General features: G+C 42.8%; 1 protein-coding gene across 1 annotated transcript in view; it reads left to right on the top strand.

Annotated features, from left to right (window-relative positions):
- Window positions 1-25,030, top strand: part of SH2D4B (SH2 domain containing 4B) — a 79,962-nt gene that overhangs the window by 10,411 nt on the left and 44,521 nt on the right. Inside the window, exons 2-3 of the mRNA XM_060091668.1 lie at window positions 13,845-14,004; window positions 15,062-15,209. Of these exons, the coding sequence (XP_059947651.1) occupies window positions 13,845-14,004; window positions 15,062-15,209 (308 nt within the window). The remainder of the gene's footprint in view (window positions 1-13,844; window positions 14,005-15,061; window positions 15,210-25,030) is intronic.

Below are 25,030 nucleotides of genomic sequence, written 5' to 3'. Positions count from 1 at the left end.
CATGTGGAAAGGTGTTCATCCTCACTAGCGAACTATCAGTACATCACTGCAAATTAAAACAATAATACTAGCAAAAGTTAAAGAAGTTTGCTAGTAGTAATGTTGATGTGGATCCAGAGAAAGAGATACTCTCTCTCCTGCATGGCTGTGGAGGGACAGATTTTCTGCAGGTTCCTGAGGAGCTTGGGCCCACGGGGATGGGTTTCTCCTGTCCCTGCAACTTTCTCCCGGCTGCTGCCAAAAGCCCATGGGCTGTGTATTATTATTATTTTTTTAAAATTTTTATTGGAGTGTGGATGGTTTACAATGTTGTGTTAGTTTCAGGTGTGCAGCAAAGTGAATCAGTTATACTTATATCCACTCTTTTTTAGATTCTTTTCCCATATAGGTCATCAGAGTATTGAGTAGAGTTCCCTGTGCTATACAGTAGGTCCTTATTAGTTATCTATTTGTTTTGTTTTGTTTTGTTTTGTTTTGTTTTTGCGGTACACGGGCTTCTCACTGTTGTGGCCTCGCCCGTTGCGGAGCACAGGCTCCGTACACGCAGGCTCAGCAGCCATGGCTCACGGGCCCAGCCGCTCCGCGGCACGTGGGATCCTCCCGGACCGGGGCATGAACCCGTGTCCCCTGCATTGGCAGGCGGACTCTCAACCACTGCGCCACCAGGGAAGCCTAATTATCTATTTTATATATATAGTAGTGTGTATATGTCAGTCCCAATCTCCCAATTTATTCCTCTCCCCCTTTCACCCCTGGTAACCATACGTTTGTTTTCTACAGCCCATGGGCTCTTTGAACAGAGTTTTGCTCAGCTCTGGCTGGAGGGAAGCCCTTCTCCTGACTGTTGCAAGGCCCCAGCTGGGGATGCTGGGCTGAGCTGCCCGGGTGTAATTTCCTCCCCTTGCTTCAGGGGTGATCATGCCTGCTACCTCCCTCCTTCCCTAACTGTCCACCTCACTGCTTCCCTTTGCACCTGGAGGTCAGCAGGGGCAGTTTCTGAGAAAGGCCACCAGCTGGTTATCTCCTGACTCCCTGTAACCTGACGCCAGGTCTCAGCCCCACTCAGGGGAGCCGGGCTGAAGCAGCAGGTTGCAGGTGGCTGCCTGCCCCTCTGTTACCTCTCCCAGTGGCTAGAAGCAACGCTGCTTTCCAGGTTTTTCAAACGTAAAAACTAGCAAAGCTTCCTAGGATTCTTGCATTTGGAACCAGATTTTGCATTCAACTTTGGGGTTTAAATTCTTTGGGTACATTTCCACACCTGTTTCCCTCATGTCCTTTCAAAATGACAGGGCCTCAGGGAGCATTTATTTTTATCCTATCATCTCACAGATGTGCTTATTATCTGGCCACCACGGTTGGGTTCTCAATACGCACCATAAATGATTTCAAACATTTGAAATTTAATGGCTGAGAATGTAGTCAACCTTGTTTCTGTGTGCACTTGATAAAGAAAGTATTCTGCTGTAGTGTGGAGTGTGCTATAGACGTCAGTTAGGTTAAGTTGGTCAATATGTTGTTTAGACCTCTATACCCTAACTGATTTTTTTCCCTATAAGTTACCTTATCATATAAATTACCAGGAGAGTTTTTGTTGTCACAAACAGCTTTATTGAGATATAATTCATATACCATACAAGTCACCCATTTAAAGTGTACACAAGTCACCCATTTAATGTGTACAACTAAATGGTTTTTAATATATTCACAGAGATGTGCAGCCATTACCACAGTCAATTTTGGAATATTTTCATCACCTCAAGAAAACCCATACACTTTAACTAGTACCTGCCAGACCCCTTTCTCCCTGCTCCAGCCCTTAGCAACCACAAATCTACTTTTTTTTTTTTTTTTTCTGCACTGGGTCTTCATTGCTTCGAGTGGGCTTTCTCTAGTTGCGTCAAGTGGGGGCTACTCTTTGTTGCGATGCACGAGCTTCTCATTATGGTGGCTTCTCTTGTTGGGGAGCACGGGCTGTAGGCGTGCGGGCTTCAGTAGTTGTGGCATGCAGGCTTAGTTGCTCCGTATGGGATCTTCCTGGACCAGGGATCGAACCCATGTCCCCTGCATTGGCAGGTGGATTCTTAACCACTGCGCCACCAGGGAAGTCCACTGCTAATCTACTTTATGTCTCTATGGATTTTCCTATTCTGGACTTTCATATGAGTGGAATAATATAATATTGGACTTTTGTGACTGGCTTCTTGCACTTAGCATAATGTTTTCAAGGTCCTTGCACTAAGCATAATGTTTTCAAGGTCCATCCACAATGTAGCATGTGTCAGTATCATTCTTTTTTTATGGCTGAATAATATTCCATTATATGGATGTACCACATTTTGTCCATTTATCGCTTTTTTTTTTTTTTTTTTTTGCGGTACGCGGGTCTCTCACTGTTGTCACTTCTCCCGTTGTGGAGCACAGGCTCCAGACGCGCAGGCTCAGCGGCCATGACTCACGGGCCCAGCTGCTCCGCGGCATGTGAGATCTTCCAGGACCAGGACATGAACCCGTGTCACCTGCATTGGCAGGCGGACTCTCAACCACTGCGCCACCAGGGAAGCCCCCTGTCCATTTATCTCTTAATGGACATTTGGGTTGTTTTCACTTTTGGCTATTATGAATAATGCTTCTATAAACATTCACATAGAAGTTTTTGTGTGGATGTATGTTTTCATTCTATTGGGTGTGTACCTACGAGTGGAATTGCTGGATCATTTGATAACTTTATGTTTAATAACTTGAAGAATTGGCAGGTTGTTTTCCAAAGCAGTCGCACCATTTTACCTTCCCACCAGCAGCATATGAGATTCCAATTTCTCCACATTCTCACCAGTACTTGTTATTATCTATGTTTTTGGTTAAATCCATCCTGGGAGATGTGAAGTGTTATGTCATTGTGGTTTTGATTTGCATTTCGCTGATGAGTAAAGATTTTGAGCATCTTTTCTTGTGCTTATTGGACATCCATATATCTTCTTTGGAGAAATGTATATTTAGATCCTTTGCCCATTTTTAGACTGAGTTGTCTTTTTATTGTTGAGCTGTGAGAATTTTTATACACTCCAGGCACAAGTTCCTTATCAGATATATGATCTGTAAATATTTACTCCCACTCTTTGGATTGCCCTTTTACTTTCTTTCTTTTCTTTTTTTTTTTTTTTTATGCGGTACACGGGCCTCTCACTGTTGTGGCCTCTCCCATTGTGGAGCACAGGCTCCGGACGCGCAGGCCCATTGGCCATGGCTCACGGGCCTAGCCGCTTCGCAGCATGTGGGATCTTCCCGGACCAGGGCACGAACCTGTATCCCCTGCACTGGCAGGCAGACTCTCAACCACTGCGCCACCAGGGAAGCCCACCCTTTTACTTTCTTGATGGCATCCTTTGAAACACAAAAGTTTTAAATTTCAAATTTTGATGAAGTCCAAATTGTATTGATATATATTTTCTTTGTTGTTTGTGCTTTTGGTATCATATCTAAGAAACCATTGTCTAAGGTCATGAAGATTTATACCTATATCTATATTTTCAAATTTATTAACACAGGATAGCACATGATATTCTCTTTTAATCAGTTCTTGTTTTACATTGTCTTCTTATTCTTAATGCCGTATATATTATATATACTGTATACACATTCCATATATATATATAAAAACATATATATAGCATATATATGACATATAACATATATATATATATGTTTTAACTTAATTTAAGCATGCTAGGTGGTTTCCTACTTTATTACATTTTTCAAAGAACAAATGTTTGGTTGTATTTATAATGTATATGCTTTGCATTCACTAATATTAGTTTTTTTCATTAATTATTTTCTCCTGCTTTTATTTTATTGTTCTTTTTTTTATGTCTTAGATTGAGAACTTAGTTTATTCATGTTACATCTTTTTTAAAAATTTTATTTCAGGGCCTCCCTGGTGGCGCAGTGGTTAAGAGTCCGCCTGCCGATGCAGGGGATACGGGTTCGTGCCCCGGTCTGGGAGGATCCCACATGCCGCGGAGCGGCTGGGCCCGTGAGCCATGGCCGCTGGGCCTGCGCATCCGGAGCCTGTGCTCCGCAACGGGAGAGGCCACAACAGTGAGAGGCCCGCATACCGCAAAAAGAAAAAAAAAAAAAATTTTATTTCATATTTAAAAAAATATTTATTTATTTATTTATTTTATTTGGCTGTGCCTGGTCTTAGTCGCAGCATGCATGCAGGATCTAGTTCCCTGACCAGGGATCAAACCCGGGCCCCCTGCATTGAGAGTGTGGAGTCTTAACCACTGGACTACCAGGGAAGTCCCACATCTTTTTTTAAAATAAAGCTTATAAAATTTCTCATTATAAAATATTTAAACATATAGGTAAAATGGAAAATAATATAATAAGTACTTATGGACCCATAATGTCTTTATTAAGTGTTAACTTAGTGCCTTCTTTGTTTTTATTTAAGTATGTCCTATACAGTTGAGACCCACTTTAATGCCTTTCTAATTTCACTCCCCATCTCCCTCCCCATATGCAAGCCTATTATAAATTCAACATGTATCATCCTTATATCTTTTCCATACTTTAATATATATTTTGTAAGCAATATGTTGCTTGATCATTATATGAATGACATTATACTGTATGCAATCTGAATTTAACTTAATTTATTGGTTCTGCATTTTTTAAGGAGATATGTCTGTGTTGTTCAAACCTATTTATTTTTCTTGCTATAGAGTACTGCATTATAAGAACATACTATTTTATCTGTTTTCCTTGATTAGTCATTTATGTTGTTCCTGATTTTTAATATTTTGGACAATATTTCCATGAACCTTCTTGTTCAGGTTTCTCTGGGCACGTGTGTAGTTGGAAGTGCTATTCCTTGGTAATAATGTGTAGCATGTTCAACTTTACTAAATATTTGCCAAATATCTTCAAAGTGGTTGTATCAGTGCCTTCAGCCACTGATAATTTATAAGAATTATCATTGCTCCATATCCTTTTCAACAATCATAAGAATTATCAACAATTTATAAGAATTATCATTGCTCTATATCCTTTTCAACAATCAGAATTTGTCATCACACTTTTTTATTCTTTCCAGTCTTGTAGGAGTGAAATGACTGTATTTTTTCATCATCATACACTCACAGTAAAATTAATGATGGTTTCACTCCTTGATGAAACAGTAAACCTTATTCATTTTATTGTATGACAAAATGGAAGGATGCATAAAGCATTTCTGAAGTATGATGGGTGTCTTGAGGAAAGGCACTGTTTGATTTTTTGAGTTATGTGCTGAACTAGCCTCTTTATTCATGGAATGCCATTGTTACTTGAAAGAAGACTGACAAACTATGTCTTTTTTCAGACTTGTGTATTTGCAGATGAATAAAGTGAATCTGTCACTTCAAGGAAAACAATGGATAAAATTTATTCCAGTGATAAAATTCCAGGTTGCAAGCAAAAATTAGAATTTTTGGAAAACTTGTATCAGCTACAATGAACGTATTAGATTCCCAATACATAAAGGCTTTTCTCTGAGGTTCATAGTAATATTAACAAACAATTTTATGATATTATAAAATAAATTGGGTCCACATTTTGAAGATCTGCTTGATTCAGTGAACCAATATTTTCCAAGGACCAATGAGGAATGTTGCAAAATCACACATGAGTAAAAGATCCATTCAAAGTGCAAAATAAACCAATGGGTTTTAATTTTTTTTTTTTTTTGCGGTACGCGGGCCTCTCACTGTTGTGGCCTCTCCCGTTGTGGAGCACAGGCTCCAGATGCGCTGGCTCAGTGGCCATGGCTCACGGGCCCAGCCGCTCCATGGTACGTGGGATCTTTCCGGACCGGGGCGCGAACCCGTGTCCCCTGCATCGGCAGGCAGACTCTCAACCACTGCGCCACCAGGGAAGCCCCTGGGATTTAATTTTATTTTGCTTAAAAAATCTTTAAACTTTTTATTTTGAAGTAACTTTTTTTTTAGGCCACGCCCTGTGGCATGTGAGATCTTAGTTCCTCGACCAGGGTTTGAACCCACGTCTCCTTCAGTGGAAGTGCGGAGTTGTAACCATTGGGCCGCCAGGGAAGTCCCAAGTTGCTATTATTTTAAGTAAATATATATTAAAAATTTTCTCAGTTTTAATTTTGAATATGGTAAATATTGATAGATATAACCCACATAAACAAAAATTCTTTGAGATACTCAATATTTTTAAAGAATATAAAGGGGTCTTGAGAGCAAATTATTTGATAACAGATGCTTCAAAGGATACATTGTATGGAATGAGTTAGCTTTTCTACAATGCATCTAGACTAGTACTATCTATATACCATTCTTGGGGGAACTGAGAAAAAAAAATGACAATTCAAATTATGTTTTATAGGGCTTATTTCTCTCACAGGACCCTAGTAGAGAAAGATTGTTCTAGACATTAATAAGTTAATACATGTAAAATATGTTGAACCGTGATTAGCAGATAAGCCTTCTGTAGATGTTAGCTGTTACTATTGCTTTTATTTTTTATTTTATTTTTTTTTTTTTTTTTGCGGTATGCGGGCCTCTCACTGTTGTGGCCTCCCCCGTTGCGGAGCACAGGCTCCGGACGCGCAGGCTCCGGACGCGCAGGCTCAGCGGCCATGGCTCACGGGCCCAGCCGCTCCGCGGCATATGGGATCCTCCCAGACCGGGGCACGAACCCGTATCCCCTGCATCGGCAGGCGGACTCTCAACCACTTGCGCCACCAGGGAGGCCCTATTGCTTTTATTAATTGGTGCAATTGTTTGACAGTTATGTGTATTCAAGTATCTTCTCTCAGTTGGTGACTTGATTTTTAATTGTGTTTATGGTACTTTTTGTGTGTAGAAATTTTAAGCTTTAATCTGTATTCAGATATATCAACATTGTCTCTCATAGTTTATTCTTTTTATGTCTCATAGAAGAAATTCTTCCCTTCCCCAAAGTAATAATGATATGCATTTATATTTTCCTCTAAAAGTTTCCAAGCATCCAAATGTTCCTTTTCACAGACTCATAAAACCACCTTTGTCAAGGTCATTGGTGACTTCCATGTTGTTGAATCCAATGGTCAATTCTCAAGTCTTCATCCCAATGACCCATCAGTAGCCTTTGACACAGTTGACCTCCCTTTAATTCCTGAAATTCTTTCTCCACTTGGCTTCCGGGATACTGCTCTCTTTTGGTTGTTCTCCTGCCTCGCAGGCTTCTTAGTCCTCATCACCTTGGGGGTCCTCCTCCTATCTAGGTGTTGGAGTGTGCTGGGCTTCAGTCCTTCAACCTCTCCTGTTTTCTGTCTACACTCACTCTCTACCTGCTATCCTCCAGTTTTGTGGCTTTAAATATCTATACACTGATGCCTCCAAAAAATTATATTTTAGTTCCAGCCTCTCCTCTGAACTCTGTGTTATTCAACTGCCTATTAGATGTCTAATAGACGTCTCAAACTTAATTTGGCCCAAACAGAAATGTTGATTTATCCAAGCAGTTTCTTTCATGTTACTCTTTTCAGTAAATGACCATCCATTCCATTGCTTAAGCTGAAAAGTTAGAGTTTTCTTGCTCTTTTTCTTTCACAACTCATATCCAAAATTTAAGCAAATATTGCTTTTTCCTTCAGAATATATCCTAAATCTTAACCACCTTATACCTCCTCCACCAGGACCATCTTAGTCCAAGAAATGATTGCCTGTCCCCTGGACTATTACAAATGCTCACTGGCCTACAGATTTTCTTGTCCCCTGTTTCCCACACTGAATGAATTAAAGCTGCTGCTTCTCCAACTGCATTTCCAGTTTTCCTTCTTGCTCCCTCTGCTGCAGCCACAGTGGTTTCCTTGCTGTTTCATGAACTTGCCAACCACATTACCAGCATCTGACCTCAATCCTACTCAGGTCCCAGTCTCACCTGGAGAACTCTGATTCCCCTCTACCCTGTAGGAGTCTCATTCCTGGTGACCACTATTTGCTTCAGGACCCACATGGGAGCATCCACCCTGCTCACTGTTTCACACTTCTGTTTGGAATAGAGTCAGTGGAAGCATCTATATTGTGTTTGGAGAAGAGAATTTTATCTTCACGGGGACATCAAAAAGAAAAGCCTTTAAGCTTACAATTTTTCTTTTGAGCTTACTGTTATCTGTGCCCATATTTTTTTGCTACAATTTTCCCCCTAGATAATGTATAATTTCAGTTTTGATTTCCCCTAAGATCCATGGGTTCTCTAGGAGATATTTTCTTTTTTTTTTTCTTCCTTTTTTTTTTTTTTTTTTTTTTTTTTTTTGCGGTATGCGGGCCTCTCACTGTTGTGGCCTCTCCCGTTGCGGAGCACAGGCTCCGGACGCGCAGGCCCAGCGGCCATGGCTCACGGGCCCAGCCGCTCCGCGGCATATGGGATCCCCCCAGACCGGGGCACGAACCCGTATCCCCTGCATTGGCAGGCGGACTCTCAACCACTGCGCCACCAGGGAGGCCCGAGATATTTTCTTGATGTCTGTTTTACCCCATTGATTTCTAAGTTTTGTATTATTATTTGAGGATGCGGTCTATAAAATTTTCTCATAATTGCAAGATCAGAAGAAGAAAAATATACTGTCAGTGTTTAAGGAGTAAAGTTCTGTAGTTGTTAAGTAAAATTTGTTGACTATATTATTCAAATCCTCTATATTATTAATTTTTAAAATCTATTTGGTCTACCAGCTTCTTAAGTAAATATAGTGAAACTCTCCACCATGAGTATATATACATTTTCTTTTTTTTTTTTTTTTTTTTTTTTTTTTTTTTTTTTGCGGTATGCGGGCCTCTCACTGTTGTGGCCTCCCCCGTTGCGGAGCACAGGCTCCGGACGCGCAGGCTCCGGACGCGCAGGCTCAGCGGCCATGGCTCACGGGCCCAGCCGCTCCGCGGCATATGGGATCCTCCCAGACCGGGGCACGAACCCGTATCCCCTGCATCGGCAGGCGGACTCTCAACCACTTGCGCCACCAGGGAGGCCCTACATTTTCAAATTCTCATTGTGTTGTTAGGAGTTTTTGTTTTATGCAGTTGTCTGCTATGTTGTTTGTTGTATAAAGTTTTATGACTGTTATATCTTCTTTGTGGGTTGCATCTTTTATAATTACATAATATTCTTTTTTGTCTTGTCTAACACGTTTGTCCTTGAATTTACTTTGTCTGACATTGCCACTTCTGCTTTCTTTTTGCTTGCCTTTGTATGGTCTATTGTTAACTAGCTCTTTATTTTTTAACTTTTTCTTTTTTACATGTGTGTTTTATTTAAATAGTACAGAATTGGATTTTACTTTTTTTTTCCCCATCAGGAGAAGGAAGGATTTATTATTATTATTATTATTATTATTATTATTGTTGTTGTTTTTCCATGATGGGGAAAACTTGGGAATACTTTATCTAACCTAAATTCAAAAATATAACTGGCAGCATTTTCTAAGGACAGCTCTCATGTGAAACACCCTTATGCCCAGAATTACAGGGTTAGAATGTTCACCAGTAGAAATTTAATTTAGTGACCATTCCAGTGGAATTTTAATTTAGTAAAAGAAGAGAAAATTGACACTGAAGCTATAATGAAATATGCCTTGTTAGAAGTAGGGTCAAAAAGTGATGACTTAATTAATGACATTAAATAGTGGGTTTTTACTTTCTTTCCTTTTTTTTTTTGAATTTTATTTTATTTTATTTTTTTTATACAGAAGGTTCTTATCAGTTATTTATTTTATACTTATTAGTGTATATATGTCAATCCCAATCTCCCAATTCATCCCACCACCCCCAAGGAAGGATTTATTATTATTTGCAGCCAGTAAGGAGAACACCTAGGGTCTTTCCCAAAGCAGTGTTTGTCTTTTACTTTTTATTTACATCTGACAGTCTCAGATCTTTAATAGGGAAATTAATTCTGTTCCCATTTTTGTGTTAAGGAATATCCTTAGGGTTTAGGGATTCTGTGTTATTTTTCATTTGTTATCTGTATCAGTTAGGGATGTGCTTGGCCGTAAGTAGCAGAATGCACGATTAATAGTTGCCTAATTAAATAAATCTTTTATATTTATTTATATTACCACATTTCATTTAATAATTACAGAACTTTATTCCTTGGAGTTCCTTATTTTTCTCAAATGATAAGAATTCTGGAGGTGTACTGCAATGGATAGATTAATTTAGCTGCTCAGCAAGATCATCAAGGCCCCATCTCCTTCAGTCCTTCTGCTTACTCATCCTTAGCATGTGGCTTTCTTCCTTATGGCTGCAAAAGTCCTCCAGCAGCTCCTGGCATCACTTCTTCATTCCAGGTAGGAAGAAGGAGGTGAGGTAAACGAGTAAAGAGTGAAGGGGCTTCTCCTAAGAAATCTTCACCTTTTTTTTTTATAATGTTTTTTTATTGTGGTAAAAGTTGCATAATATAAAACATACTATTTTAACCATATTTAACTGTACAGTTCGGTGGCACTAAGTACATTCACATTGTTATGCAACTCTCACCATCATCCATCTCCTGAATTTTTCACCTTCCTAAACTGAAAGTCTCTCCCCTTTAAACACTAACTCCCCACTCCTCCTACACCCCGTCCCCTGGCCCCTGGCATCTACCAATGTACTTTCTGACTCTACGAATTTGACTATTCTAGGTACCTTGTATGAGTGGAATCAAACAGTATTTGTCTGCAACCTTAAGAAGTCTTCACCTTTTGTTTCGAGAATGAGTCCCCATCATTGGGACTTCTGCCTGCATCTCCTTTGTCAAGAACGGGGATGTCTGGTCACTCCTAGATCGATTACTTGCCAAGGAGAATAAATTTACATGATGGGTTTAAACTAATTTTATTTGTCGTTTGAGGCTGGGGTAGAAACCTGCCTCTCCTGAAACCAAGGGATCTCTGTTACTCCCCAAAACAAACTGGGGTTTTTAGTAAGGCAGGAAGGTGGCTGGAATGGGTGATGAGGAGGTAACTGACAGTGCCTGCTATAATAACTACACATTTTCTGTTGTTTTCTCTTTTCCCTTTAAGTATTTTTGTAGGATTGGTAAGCCTCTTATTTACTTTTGCCCACTATTAATTTGGAAGTTCTACAATTCTAGTTGTGGTTGCTTCCCTGATTCTATCAGTCATAATTAAACTTATATTCCTCTATTACTATATTGCTTTAACATACTAAAAATATACCGATGCCGGGGGAATTAATGCTGCCTTCTGCAATAGGTAAATGCGGGAATTTCAGTGGGTTAACATAATGAAGGTTTATTTCTGATTAAGTCACAGTTTGATGTGGATTAGGTAGCTGTCTGCCTGGCTTGCTTTCGAACACTGACTCATGGATCAGGCTGCTTTTTTCTCCACCATCTTGGAGTCATTTATTTCCCACTGAAGGGATGGGAGAGAGAATGTGGAAAAGGCACTCAGATTGCAACCAGCCTCAGCCTGAAAGTGGCACAAATCACTTCCCCTGACGCTCCACAGACTAGAATTCAGTCACGTGGCCCCATGGAATTGAAGGGAACCTGAGAGAAGTGGTCATCTGGTGGGCTCAGGGAGTGGAGCTGGGGTGCTGGACATAGCGTGGTCACTGTCACAAACTGTCATTCTGGTTACTCACTTGTTTTGTTCTTCTCTGCATAAATACACTCACCACCTCCTTAAGGGGATGCCCGCAAGTCTCACCCGGTCACTGCATCAACCCAAAGTTCTCAGTCTACACGTGTTCTGTGTTAGGCACTCTAAGGTCCTGATGTGGCTAAAAAAGACATGTCATCCTAACACGGCCCACCTTTAAGACACGATATACAGTGGGGAAGCAGGGTCAGAATATCTGCTATGGAAAAGGGGGGAGTGTGAGCCCCACTCAATCACTAGTCTATAGCATCCTGAAATCCTCCAGTTCAGGCTCTGCGAGGTCCCCCTGCCCTGGCAGTGAAGGGATGGCCTTGAATGGATGCTGTCTGTGCCCTGGGGGCTCCTCTTGTTCATTATTCCCCTTGGCCACATCCAGAGTGAGTGTTGAGGGTCGCACCCTCTCTGGACCAGTATAGCCTTTGAAACCTGCCCCCTGGTCATCGAGGCTGGGTGCCCAATGGTTGTTTAAGTCTTGAACAATCAGAGGCTTTTTTAGTCCAGACTCAGAGACTTAGGAGGCTCCTGATCTGTTTGCTTCCATGTGCCAGGAGCAACAGCTAAGATTCTTCTCTGGACATATTTCGCAAATTGCCTGTTTTTCTTTGCCTCTTTACCCTGATGCCTCTACCTTTCGACTGAAGGTCATCTACGTTAGGCTCCTTGAAAAATAAGTGTGAGAGATTGCAGTCTGAGTGTGCTTGTGAGGGGCAGAGACAGTGTTGGGAGAAAATCACATAAGGCTGTTGTTCAGGAAATGCCTGTGAGAGAAAAAGGAGCAGGCTGGGAGAGCCGTGGCACTGCAGTGCGGGCGTGACCTTGAGTGAAGGAGAGGGGGAGGCCGGTTGGCTGGAGGTGTTCCAGGCAGCCACTCAGTCCAGGAAAGGTTTGTCAAGGCCTCTGGGGAGTTGCGCATTAGAGGAGTCCCATGTCTCCCAGGAACCAGCCTGCCATACTCAGTCAAAGGCTAGGAGCCTCCTCTGGAAGCATGGCCTTGGGCAAACACAAGGGCATAGGAGCTGGAGTGCACAGTCACTTATGCTCCCTGTTGTGGGATGTCCATGGAGCACATTCTCATGACCATCACAGAGATCTGTGTCCTAGGGCCCTTTATTCACCTTAAAAGTTTTACTGGGCCAGTCATGCAAAACCTTTAAAAATCCCATCTCTTGCAGTTTGGGCCCTAGAAAGAGATGGCTTTTCCAAACCTACAAAGTCCCAGATTTCTATATTCTCTTTATTCCCTTTCATTTCTACTTGCAAAGTACTCAATTCTTCCTTGAACTTAACATCTTGCCAAACACAGCTCCTAACAACCAACCTGCTACCAAAGTTCTATTTTCCAATATCTTCCCTTAGGGGGGACAGGTTCAGAAGGCAGGAGGGTCTGCCTTTTAAGTGATAGTGTCTGATAACTTTACCAGATGCTTTGCTCCTGCATCACATGGATCCCCAGCCATTCAGCCTGCTAAACATCACTGGTAAGGCAGTGACACTTAGTTGATATTCCTGTTTCAGCCAGTACCCCACTTTAGATTTCCATTTTAGTCATGGTTATCAATGGAATCTGTTAGAACAGGCAAACTGAAAAATCTCAGTGACTTAATCCAACACAGGTTTATTTCTTGCTCACGTTACAGGCTGATGTGGGTCAGGGAGACTCAGGGGCCAGCTGCTTCATCTTGCAATGCCACCATCTCCAATTCCTTATTTCCAGCCAATGGACAGGAGAGATAGAGATAGAGATAGAGATAAAGATAGAGATAGAGATAGATAGAGAGATAGAGGGAGGGGGGAGGGGGAGAGAGAGAGAGAGACAGAGGGAGAGAAAGACTCCCGGGCTCCTAACTGCCTTGACTTGGGAGTGACACAAGTCTTCCTTCAGCGAGTGCTGTCACCTGATGTCTCCTGTGCTGAAGATTTCAGAGTCTCTGGGCTTCGGACACCAGTTCCAGCTTTGAACACCTGCTCCAGCAGGCTGACTTGGCTGACATATTGCTCCCTAGAGGGAGTGGGAGAGGGAGATGGCCATGGACCTGCACTCAGGTCAATGTCTCTCTGGCACCCTCTTTGCAGATGACCACGTTTTGTAGGGTGGCGTGATGGTTGTGCACCCCTGGCCAGCCCAGGGCATTCCTGACTCAGTACAACTCAGACTTGTTTTTCTTTCCTTCCTTGTTCTTCCTGTGTTGTGAGGCAGCGAGTGACAAGCACATCCAGTGGCTCGTGGGGGCAGATGGCGAAGTCTGGGTCTGGGTCATGGGAGAAGGCCCTGGAGACAAGCCCTATGAAGAGATCTCTGAGGAGCTGATTGCAGAGAGGGCGCGGCTGCAGGCACAGAGGGAGGCGGAGGAGCTCTGGTGAGAGGTGCCAATGGGTACTGGGGCGGGTCCACATTAAGGACAATAGGTTATGGGTGGGAGGGAGGGGGCGCCAGGCAGCTGGCTGGCTGTTTGGAGCTCTGCTATGATTAGGGGACAAAAGCACTAGTCTTACATCAGGTAGACCTTGTGGGTTCAAATCCTGGCTCCACTAATTCGTGGTGAGCTGATCCAGGGCCTCAGTTTTCACATCTGTGGTTTGGGCATCACAACACCTTTTCTATATGGATGTAGTTGGATTTACTGAGATAATGCGTTTGATATCCTTTTGCCTCTTTCCTCACCGAATTGTCCCGAGGACAGCAGAGCAATTTGAATTCACTTTTAAAATCTGTTCGTTCCTCATCATGTTACCTCCATTTCTCACACAAGATGGACAGTTGAGCCCCTACTGATACTGGGGGGTCAGACTTCTTTCATAAACCACATTTGACATATTTTGTGCCAGACTTGGAAATTTGTATGAAGTTGACTCCAACATTTTTCCCCCAATTTTTAATGACAGTGTTTTAATCATAAAATTGTAATGTGTAAACAACATTGAAAACTGTAAAGAATCAATTAAATAACAACTCAATACCAACCACCTAAGATAACCATGGTGAGCATTTGGGCAATACATGCTTTGTAAGCTGCTTTATTCACACCTTCATAAATTGATTAATATAGATCCACAGTGTTATTTAAGATTACTGTATAGTATCCCATTACGTGAGAAACCCAATTTATTGGTCTTGTTGAGGGACATTTGGGTTTACCACTTTTTATGTTATAAAAACCCTCTAATGAGCTTTTCCCTACACCTTTGTAAACTTGAGTGAGAAATGGGGTTTCTGAGGCTTTATCTTCTGGCTTCCAGAGCAATTCTGGTGACTTATACTCCCCACCTTTGCTAACATTGAGTTTTGTGAACCTCAGATATTTGCCGTTCTGATAGACCAAGAATGATTGCGCATGGTTTTTATTTGAAGTTCTGTTGGCATGTGGTCCTTCAGTTTCCCATACCTCCTGATACCTGCTGGTGTTCTCTTGGAAGGAGACAGAAGGAGGCAGAGATCACCAAGAAGTTCCGGGATGCTCTGGCCAATGAGAAAGCCCGGATCCTGGTGGAGAAGTGGAAAGTGGAGACGGAGGACCGCAAGGCTGCCAAAGTCCTGGAGGAGCGCATCCATGAGGAATTCAAGGTGGGCTAGTGCCTGGGCATCTGTGTGAGGCCACCTGTTCCAGCCCCCAAGCCCCTGGGGTTGATCTCTGGTTTGGATCAGTCCTTGGCTAATGAGTGCTTTATGAGAACAAAAATCTGGCATGTCTGAGCAGGAAGGAACTTGACACACCATTTGGGCCAATCCACTTCCCCTTGAACAGATGAGGAAATCAGGGTCAGACAGGGGAAGAGACTTGCCAAGGCTGTGTGTACTGGTGGTTGGGGACAGAGCCAGGATCAGAACTCAGCCTTCTGCATCCCAACCCAAGGGTCCTGAAACGAGGCCTGGAAAGAGCTGAGTTTGTGGTCAGACCAGCCTGGGATCCAGTTCCAACTCTATTGCTTACTGCTGTGTGACCTTAGGAAGCTTGCTGAACTTCTCTGAGTCTTCACTTTCTTTTCTGTAATATTAGGGTAGTAACAACACCCTACCTGAGATTTTTGGAGGATTCGAGGAGATGAAAAATGTATATTTTTTGCCCACGATTGGAGGTTGTTTGTAACCTTGCATATCTACTCATTCTGAGAGAGTTTGGAGCTGTTAAAGGAGCTTTACTGTCCTCTAGCAAGAAGCTTAGGTTTCCTGAAAAAGAAAAAAAATTTTTCCTGGTTCCTATTTTGAAATTTTTTTTTCTACAGGAATAATACATTTTGGGGGGATAGGAAACTCAGAAAATACTATAAACAAAAAGAAAAAAATGATAATCATGCTGAATCTCAATAATTGTATTATTTTGTGAATTGTATATTGATGACATTTGCTCATTTTTGAATTTTTAAAAACTTTTCCCCCCATAATGATTAGATAATGGGGACATTGACCCCTTAATATCATTTCTATTGCAAATATTTTTTCTCAGTGTTGTTGCTATTTTCTTAATTTTGGTTATAGTGGTTTGGGATGTACAGAAGGTTAAAATTTTTATTAGCCAACTATATGAATCATTTTCTTTATTATTTGTTTTATGCATAGAAAGATCTGTGCCATCACAAGCTTATAAAAATACTAATCTACATTGTTTTATATATCTTCCTTTATTTCATTTCTTTGCACTTAATTTTCCTTCACTCTGGAGTGTGGTATGATGTATGGCTATCACTATATTTTCTTCCAAATGGCTAGCCCGTTATCCTAACATCATTTACTATGTAAACTATCCTCTCTCCTCTCACTGGATTTGCTGCCTCGATTCTTACTTCTTACTTACTTTTGGATCTTTTCATGGATTTTTCTTCTTTGACTGATTATTCCTGAGCCAGATTTAATTGTTTAATTATATGCAGCTTTAACATAAATGTTACCATCTATTAAAGTCAGAGTCTATCATTACTCTTCATTTCTAAAATGTCCTTGGCTAATCACATCCATTTTTTCCTGTTAGAGATACTTTTGAAATATTTTCTCACTATCCCCTCCCCCCAACATCAAAAAAGCAACGTGGTGGTTTTTATTGGAATTGCATCAATGCTATTGCTGTATTTGTGGAGGATGAACATTTTTATAATATGAACAAGTAAATCTTCTTGTTCAGGAATGTGGTATGTTCTTCCTTTTATTCAAAGCTTCTTTTTTGTCTTTGATATACGTTTTTTTTTAAACACCTGTAAATGCACTGGCCACCCAATCCCAAACATTCTCAATGACATACGTACCTGTGGGCTTCTATTTTTTGGACTTTGGTAAAATTTATTGTTTTATTTAGGTGCCCTACAATTTCTTTTCTAATTAAACTTTAGGTTTAATATTTTTTATTGCTATTGTGATTGTGCTCATTATTTTTAAACTTATTGCAATTGCTAGTTATATATTTATATTGTTACTGGTCTCCTTAGTTAACTTTCCTATGAGTTGCATTTTTTTCTAGGAGATTCTTTTGAGTGTTTTTTTTCTTTTTTTTTTTGGCTGCACCATACAGCTTGTGGGATTTTAGTTCCCCGACCAGGGATTTAACCCGGGCCCTCAGCAGTGAGAGCACGGAGTCCTAACCACTGGACCATCAGGGAATTCCCATCTTTTGAGTTTTTAAGTGAAGCAATATTTACTCTAAAACACTTTATTTAAAAAAAAAATTCAAACTTGAAGAAAAGTGGAAAGAAAAATAAAATGAATACTCATATATTATCCACTTAAATTTACCAGTTATTAATATTTTGCCACATTTTCACTCTCTTTCCTTCTCTCTCCATGCACGCAGGCGCACACACACACATACAGATACATGTATGCACTTTTTGGTTACTGTCATTTTGCTGAACAGTTTGAGAGAAAGTGGCAGACGTAGTAACTCTAACCCAAGGGTTAGCAAACTATTTTCTGTAAAGGACCAGATAATCAATATTTTGGGCTTTTTGGGTCTGCCTCTGTCACAACTACTCACCCAGACCATCGTAGCACAAAAGCAGCCACAGACAATATGTAAACAAAAGGGTGTGGCTGTGGTCCAGTGAGACTTTTTTTTTTTTTTTTGCGGTACGCAGGCCTCTCACTGCTGTGGCCTCTCCCGTTGCGGACCACAGGCTCTGGACACGCAGGCTCAGCTGCCACGGCGCACGGGCCTAGCCGCTCCGTGGCATGTGGGATCCTCCCGGACCGGGGCACGAACCCGTGTCCCCTGCATCGGCAGACGGACTCTCAACCACTGCGCCACCAGGGAAGCCCTGGTGAGACTTTTAATAATGCATGTCAGCCAGGTTTGGCCTTGGAGCCTCAGTTTGCTGCCTCCTGATCAAACCCTAATCCTTCAGCGAGGATCTTCCATGAAAAAGGACATTTCCTGTCATAGCCACAATAATCATTATCACACTGATTGAAATTAACAATATGATTCCATAATAGTAACTCAAATCTAATCCACAGTGGAGAGGTATTTAGGTTGTATTGTTGGATTTTGCATATGATTATTTAAATCTGCTGGGGAAGAAAAACAATACTTTTTATATGTCTCCAACAGCAAAAGTCACCTGTTCCAATCTCTGGACTCCCTCCTCCCTAGAGGTGAGCTGAGTCCCAGATGCTGGGAGGGTAGCTCAGTGGAGCTGGGGTCTTGGGGCTCAGTTCCCAGCGGAGATTTTCTGGTTGATGTTCTCCTTGAGGACCTCAGTGATCGATGGATATAAATTGTGGGCTGTCTCTGTGTCGGGGTTCATGGAAGGATCATAAAGCTCTGTGGCCAGGCATCAGGTTCACTGGGGGACCCAAATGCAGGCTTTGGTGTTATTTCCAAAGAAGGTTATCATTATTATGTGTTTGTTTGTGTTTTAAAAATTAATTTTCTAAGTGTGGATGTGTTTAATGTGTTTAATATACATAGTAACCCTGATGGATATGTCTGCATTTTGAGGAGCCTCAGAAATGCAGGTATAGCATCTTTGAGGCCCTGGAGGGGCTCATTAAGGAACATCAGACCAGACTCTGGCATTGGACAGTCCATGTTTATCCCATGTTATGATGGGATATTTTCTGTCAGAGCTGTCTGTAAATGAACTACCCTTGTATTGTGACGAGCTCTTCATCACAGGAATTGGTTATGCGTAGGCTGAAAGTATCTGAAAAGGTTTCTGTGGTGGATTAAATATGCCTCTTGGTAAGTTTTTGGCCTCACCTCCCTTTGAGAAGTAGGGTCTGCTTCCTGTACTCTGAGTCTCCGCCAGCCTTGTGGCGAGCTTTGGTCTGTAGGATGCAGTGGAAGTGACTCTGTGTAACTTCTGAGGACGGGCTGTAAGATTTGTAGCTTCTACCTTTGCCCCTCTGGCAATGCTCACTTTTGGAAGCTGCCTCATGAGAGGCCTTCCTTGCCCTAGACTCCCAAGTTGCAAGGACACCCAGGCTAGAGCCAAACAGAGGCTACGTGGAGGAACACCAAGGCACCAGGCACGTGAGTGAAGCCTTCGTGGTTCTTCCAGTCAATGAGCTCAACCAAGTGGTTGACCTTGGCTGACACAATGTAGGGCCGAAGGGCCACCCAGCCAAGCCCCGCCCGAATTAATAGTCCACAGAATCACAAGCACACATAACAGGTTGTGTTTTAAGCCGCTAAATTTGCTGAAAGCTTGTTGTTACTTAGCAATAGATAACTGCAACAGCTTTGCCAAAGGGATTTATGCATCGGGCTAGAAATTGGTTTAGATAATTTTTATGTGTCTTTCAACACCAAGATTCTACCATAATGTGAGTCTTGCATTCAGCAATGCAGCGATAACATTCATCTAATTTAATACTTTTTTTCCCCCTGAGAACCTAAGTGCAGATTGTTTGGGGGAGGGTGGTGGTGGTAGTAATAAACTCCCTGCTCTCAAAAAGCTTACAGGGTGCCAGGGGAGAGACAACCCTATGAGCAGCCCTCAGCCCCAACCACGCCCAGGGGACCATAGAGGGCAAAGGTCCCTCCAGGAGTCTTGCACGAGCAAAGACAGGAAATGTAAAGGAGGTCTGTGGAACGATGAATGGTCCGCTGGGGGCAGAGAAAAAAGCACACGATGGGTGGAGCCAGATGTAAACCTGGAAAGGTAGGCTGTGGAGTCCTTGGATGCTACGCTAAGGAGGTGGACAGTTTTCTGTGGGCAAAGCAGACCTGTGAGGATACAGAGGGCCATGGTTGGATCAAGTTTTACGAGGATGACTGGTGGGGATGGTGTGATTCCAGTGATGAAAGTTTGCAGGGAGAGAGAGGCCACTTAGGAGATCTTTGCAGTGGTCTAAGTGGGAAATAAGGGTCTGGACAGAGTCTGTGACTACGGAGAGATAGAAGGGGATGGACAGGGAGAAACGGTGGTCGTGAAATCAACAAGGCTTGGCATCAATTAGATGTCAGGATGAGGGAAAGCAGAGAGCAAAGTATCTGAGCCCCAGGCTGAGGGATGGGTAGAGGGCACCACCCTCAAACCGTGGGGACCTGGGAAGGAGGCGCAGACTTGGAGGAGAGAATGTGCTTGGAATGGCTGTGCTGAGGGGTTTTTTTGTTGTTGTTTGTTTTGTTTTTGTTTTTTACCACCCAGAAGGGGGAGAGGGGTGGGGGCTAGAGGAGAGGAGAGAACCTGGATGAGAAGCCTGGTGGTGGAGGGAGGTTGGCTGGGCTCACTTTGGGCAGCCTGTGTTGAGGATGTAGGCGCGTTTTGCGAATTCTCCTGGTCATAGGAAATTCCTTTTAGAAAATGGGAGGAAAAAAATCCCAGAACCTTGTGTAGGGTCAAAGAGGGAACTTCAAAATAGGAGATACAGACAGCTAAAAACATGTTTTTAAAAACCATTCTGTTGTGGCTGGCACCATTTGAATGAGATTTACATAGAAGTTTTTTTTTTTTTTTAGAAAAAAGGAGATCATGAGGCCAGATAACATTTGCATTTTTTCCCCTGCTTTCTTAACCCATAGGACTGATTTCGGATGCTTCTCCCTCTGCTTCCGACCACAGGACATGGGCTAAGGATCCTGCTCTCTCCCTCTCCCTCAGGGCCTGTGAACTCCTTTCCCCACCTCCAGGTCTCCTGCCCCCTCCTGCCTCCTCCCAGTTTCCCTGATGAGGAAGACACCCTACAGCTAAGTTGTCCTTTCATTTTTCTCTGTTTTCTATTCAAGGCCACTCCCTTTTTGTTTTTTCTCCTTTAAGGCTGGAGTTCATTTTGGCCACCTCATGACATCCTCCACAACTAGAGAAACTATCGCTGCCTTATTCCCAATCAGGTTTTAACCGGTGGGAAAACCTTCCACTTTCCATTTTCTCTTGAAAATTGTAGGCTTTATCTGAGTTTCTCTTGGACAAGGCTGGCATCGACAAGGCAGCGTGGTGTGTGGTTTACCCTTTCCCCATCACGGATCATCACAAACCCTCCCTTCATCAATTCGTTAATTCACTTACTCTTTCGGTCAGTGTTATGGAGCACCCAGTATCTGCTAGGCCCTGTGCTGGGAACTGGCGATGGAGGAATAAACGACACAGGCCTGGCCCTGTCCTTTGGGAGTACATCATCCCACAAGGCACAATGATATCATTGGGGCCAGGCTAAAAAAAAAAAAACGACTAGACCTTCCAGAAAAAGCATCTGTCTCCGTGACATTTTCCATTGGGGTGAGATGGGCCAGGCCTCTGTGTGCTCCTGTGGTGTGCTGTTACTGATGGGTTATCAGGAGAAGGGGGATTGAATAAGCTGGACAGCTCAGAGGGCTTTGGGCTTGCCAGAAAAAAGCAATCGACTCCTAAGGTGGAAGGCGAGTGTTTTTGCCTATCTGCCTTTTGGCTGCATTGGCCTTTGGCTGCTAAGCCTAAGAAAGATGGCCTTTACTTCAGTCATCACAGATGGGCCAAATGACTCTGAAAGTAGCAACAGTGAAAGTTTTCAGGCAATTTTAGCTGTGAAGGTTGAGCATTTTAGCAAAACCAGGGCGAGAATAATGTAGTACTCTTTATTTGTAATTGAAAGCATTTTCTTGTGTCAACTCATCCCTGTGAAGAGCTTGCCTTTGTCACAGTAAGTTACCAGTTTTCCTTTGAGATGGAGGTTGATGCAGGTTTCTGGCTCTTAGATGTTGTCTCAATCTCAGGAGGAAAGGGTTGAGTGAACAGTGGCACTGCCATCTGTCTATCTATCTGTCTATTTATTTATTTATTGGTAGTAATTTTTTCCCATCTTTATTGAGGTGTAATTGACAAATCAAAATTGTATGTGTTTAAAGTGTACAATGTGATGTTTTGATATACATGTACATTGTGAAATGATTACCCAATCAAGCTAATTAACATATCCATCACTTCACCTAGTTACTTTTTGTGTGTGTGTGATGAAAACACTTAAGATTTACCCTGAGAAAATTTCAAATATACAATACAGTGTTAATTTATAGTCCTCATGCTGTACATTAGATGTCCAGAATTCATTCATGCTGCATAACTGAAACTTTGTGCCTTTTCATCAAACACAGCTTAAGTATCTATAGACAGAAGAATAGATAAAAGAAGTAGTATATATGTATATACGGTGGAATATTATTCAGTCTTAAAAAAGAAGGAAATCCTGCCAGTTGTGACAACACGGATGAACTTGGAGAGCATTATGCTAAGTGAAATAAGCTAGACACAGAAAGCCAGATTTGCATGATCTCACTTAAATGTGGAGACTAACAAAGTCGAACTTGTAGAAGCAGAGAGTAGAATGGAGGTTGCCGGGTTGGGGTCGGGGGAGTGGGCACTGCCATTGACCTTGCTGCTTCATGTCACCACAGCTGATTGGAGTAGGAACACTGCATTTAATTTGAGGTGGTTGGTCAAATGCTATTTAGCTATGGTATGCCAGTCATGACCGTTCAGTGTCCTTGTTATGGGCTAAATTGTGTCCGCTTAAAATACATATGTTGAGGTCCCAACCTCCAGTATCTTAGAATGTAACTATATTTGGAGCTGAGGTCTTTAAAGAGGAAATTAAGTTAAAATGAGGTCTTTAGGGTGGGCCCTAATTCCCTATGATTGGTATCCTTAAAAGAAGAGGAAATTTGGACACAGACATGTATGAACACAAAGGAAAGACCATGTGAAGACACAGGGAGAAGATGGCCATCTATAAGTACTTTGTTATGACAGCCGGGTAAGCTAGTGCACCCCTTATCCTTACAAGGGAGTAGGACTAGGGGGTTGAAGCCCCTCTGGCTTTGACATGCCTTGACTGCCTGGATTTTCCCTGAGATCCACTCCTGTCTGGAAGACTCCTGGGGGCAGATGATGGATCTATAGTCCCCGGGTGGAAGCTGTCTTGGTCGGTGCCCTGTGTATTGCGTGATGTGGTGACCACAGTCAGATCAGGGATTCCTGGGGGAGGAATAGAAACCCACTGTGTAAACTGTGAAGTGCTGTGCCAGTGTGATGCTTCATTTTTGTGCTTCCGAGACGCTAGTGACTGATGAAGGTGAAATACAGCTTTGGGGTAAGATTCAACTTCTGCTTTGGAGTCAGACAGACCTTGGTTCCACTTTTGCATCAGTCATTAACTCTCTGTTCTAGTATTTCCCATCTTAAAACCAGCCAACCAACACACCCTCCCTCCCCATTTCTATCTTAACCCCACCTTCCCCTCCGGCTGCCACTTCCTGTCTCTGCTCCTTTTTTACAGGAAATGTCTTGAAGGGGTTGTCTGCGGTCACTCCCCTGCCTCCGCCACGCTGCCTGGATGGCTGCCCATCGCACCACTAGGGCTGCTGTTGACAAGATCTCCCATCACGCCCTGAGACCACGTCCTGCTGTCCCTTGTTGCTTCTCTGTCCTTATCTTTTGTGATGTCTCAGCGGCCTGAGCTCAGCTTACAACTCCCTTTTTACTTGAAATGCTTTCCTCTCTTGGCTTCCCCCACGGACGTCACCCCTTCTGGTTTTTTATCTTACCCCTTGGTCTGCCTTCTCAGTCTCCTTTTCTGGCTCCAGCTCTTTCTCCCAACTTTTAAATGGCTTAGCGCCCCAAGACACCCTGGCTATTTTCTCTTGATCTACCTTCTTTCTCGCATTGATAACATCAAGTCCATGGCTGAGAAACATCACCCCCGAGCAGAGGACCTCTCAGTCAACACCTGCAGCCTGCACTCACCCTCAAGTCCTGGGGTCACGTGTCCCATGGCCCACGGCAGGCCTCTTGGATGTCAGATGGCGTCTCAAACTCATTAAAGATAGAATTTTGTTTGTTTTTCATCCAGCCACAGTGGATAGTTCTCTACTCAAACATGCCAAACCTGTTTCCAGTGCTGGGGCCACTGCACCTGTGGTTCCCTTGCTCTGGAAATTTCTTCTCCCTGACACTCACTCATCAGCCTTCTTATTATTTAGGTCTCAGATCAGTCCCTTTTGAGAGGACTTCTGGTCACGCAGCCTACAGTAGCCTCCCAGACTCTATCACTTACCCTGTTTTAATTCTCTGCATGCTTTATTATTTCTGATATATTTTTTATTTTACTTGATGAGTGTTTTTCCATCATTGGAAGGCAAGCTCTGAGAGAGTGGTGCTGTGTCTGCCTTGTTCATGGCTACATCCCCAGTCCCTGGAGCAGGCCGAGCCTCCTGGATGCTCAGTAAGGATTTGGTGAATGACTAGATGAAGCCGCTCAACTTCTTTAGCCCTTAATTCCTGACTCCTAGAGAGTGGGTCAATAGGAAGTTGGAATTTTATCTATGTTTTAGAATTTTAAAAAATGATCATTGAATTGGAGAAAAGTCCTCAATCTGTGCCGTTTCAGAAGCAACAAAATCCTCGCCTTTTTTTTTTTTTAAATGAGGGACTCAAAACTCACAGTTACTGTCTTCTTTTTTTTTTTTTTTTTTTTTGCAGTACGCGGGCCTCTCACTGTTGTGGCCTCTCCCGTTGCGGAGCGCAGGCTCCGGATGCGCAGGCTCAGCGGCCATGGCTCACGGGCCCAGCCGCTCCGCGGCATGTGGGATCTTCCCAGACCGGGGCATGAACCCGTGTCCCCTGCATCGGCAGGCGGACTCTCAACCACTGCGCCACCAGGGAAGCCCTTTTTTTTTTTTTGATCCATTAAAATATCAGTGGACTGAAAAAGTTATGAGCCACAAAAACAGAGAAAATGAGAGGAGGGAAGAACAGATGAGAAAATGTCCACAGAAGTTTGGTTTCTGGAAGACAGGGGGAGAGCGGTGCGGGAGTCAGTGGGGCTCCTGCAGGAAGAGGGCTGGTGGCACTGAGCCGACTCAATCCAGAGTCCCCACTGGCTCGGGACTTGGGGGCAGCAGATACATGGAGGATGGCGCTGAGAATGTGGGATTGGTGGCAAGTTTCTCTGTGGAGTGGCTGGACCCTCAGGTCCCTGCTTTC

This window comes from Mesoplodon densirostris, chromosome 1 (assembly GCF_025265405.1).
Source record: "Mesoplodon densirostris isolate mMesDen1 chromosome 1, mMesDen1 primary haplotype, whole genome shotgun sequence".
In the NCBI taxonomy this organism is placed as follows: Eukaryota; Metazoa; Chordata; class Mammalia; order Artiodactyla; family Ziphiidae; genus Mesoplodon; species Mesoplodon densirostris.
Note: the sequence above shows the minus strand (reverse complement) of the source record. Positions and strands in the feature narration are given on the sequence as shown.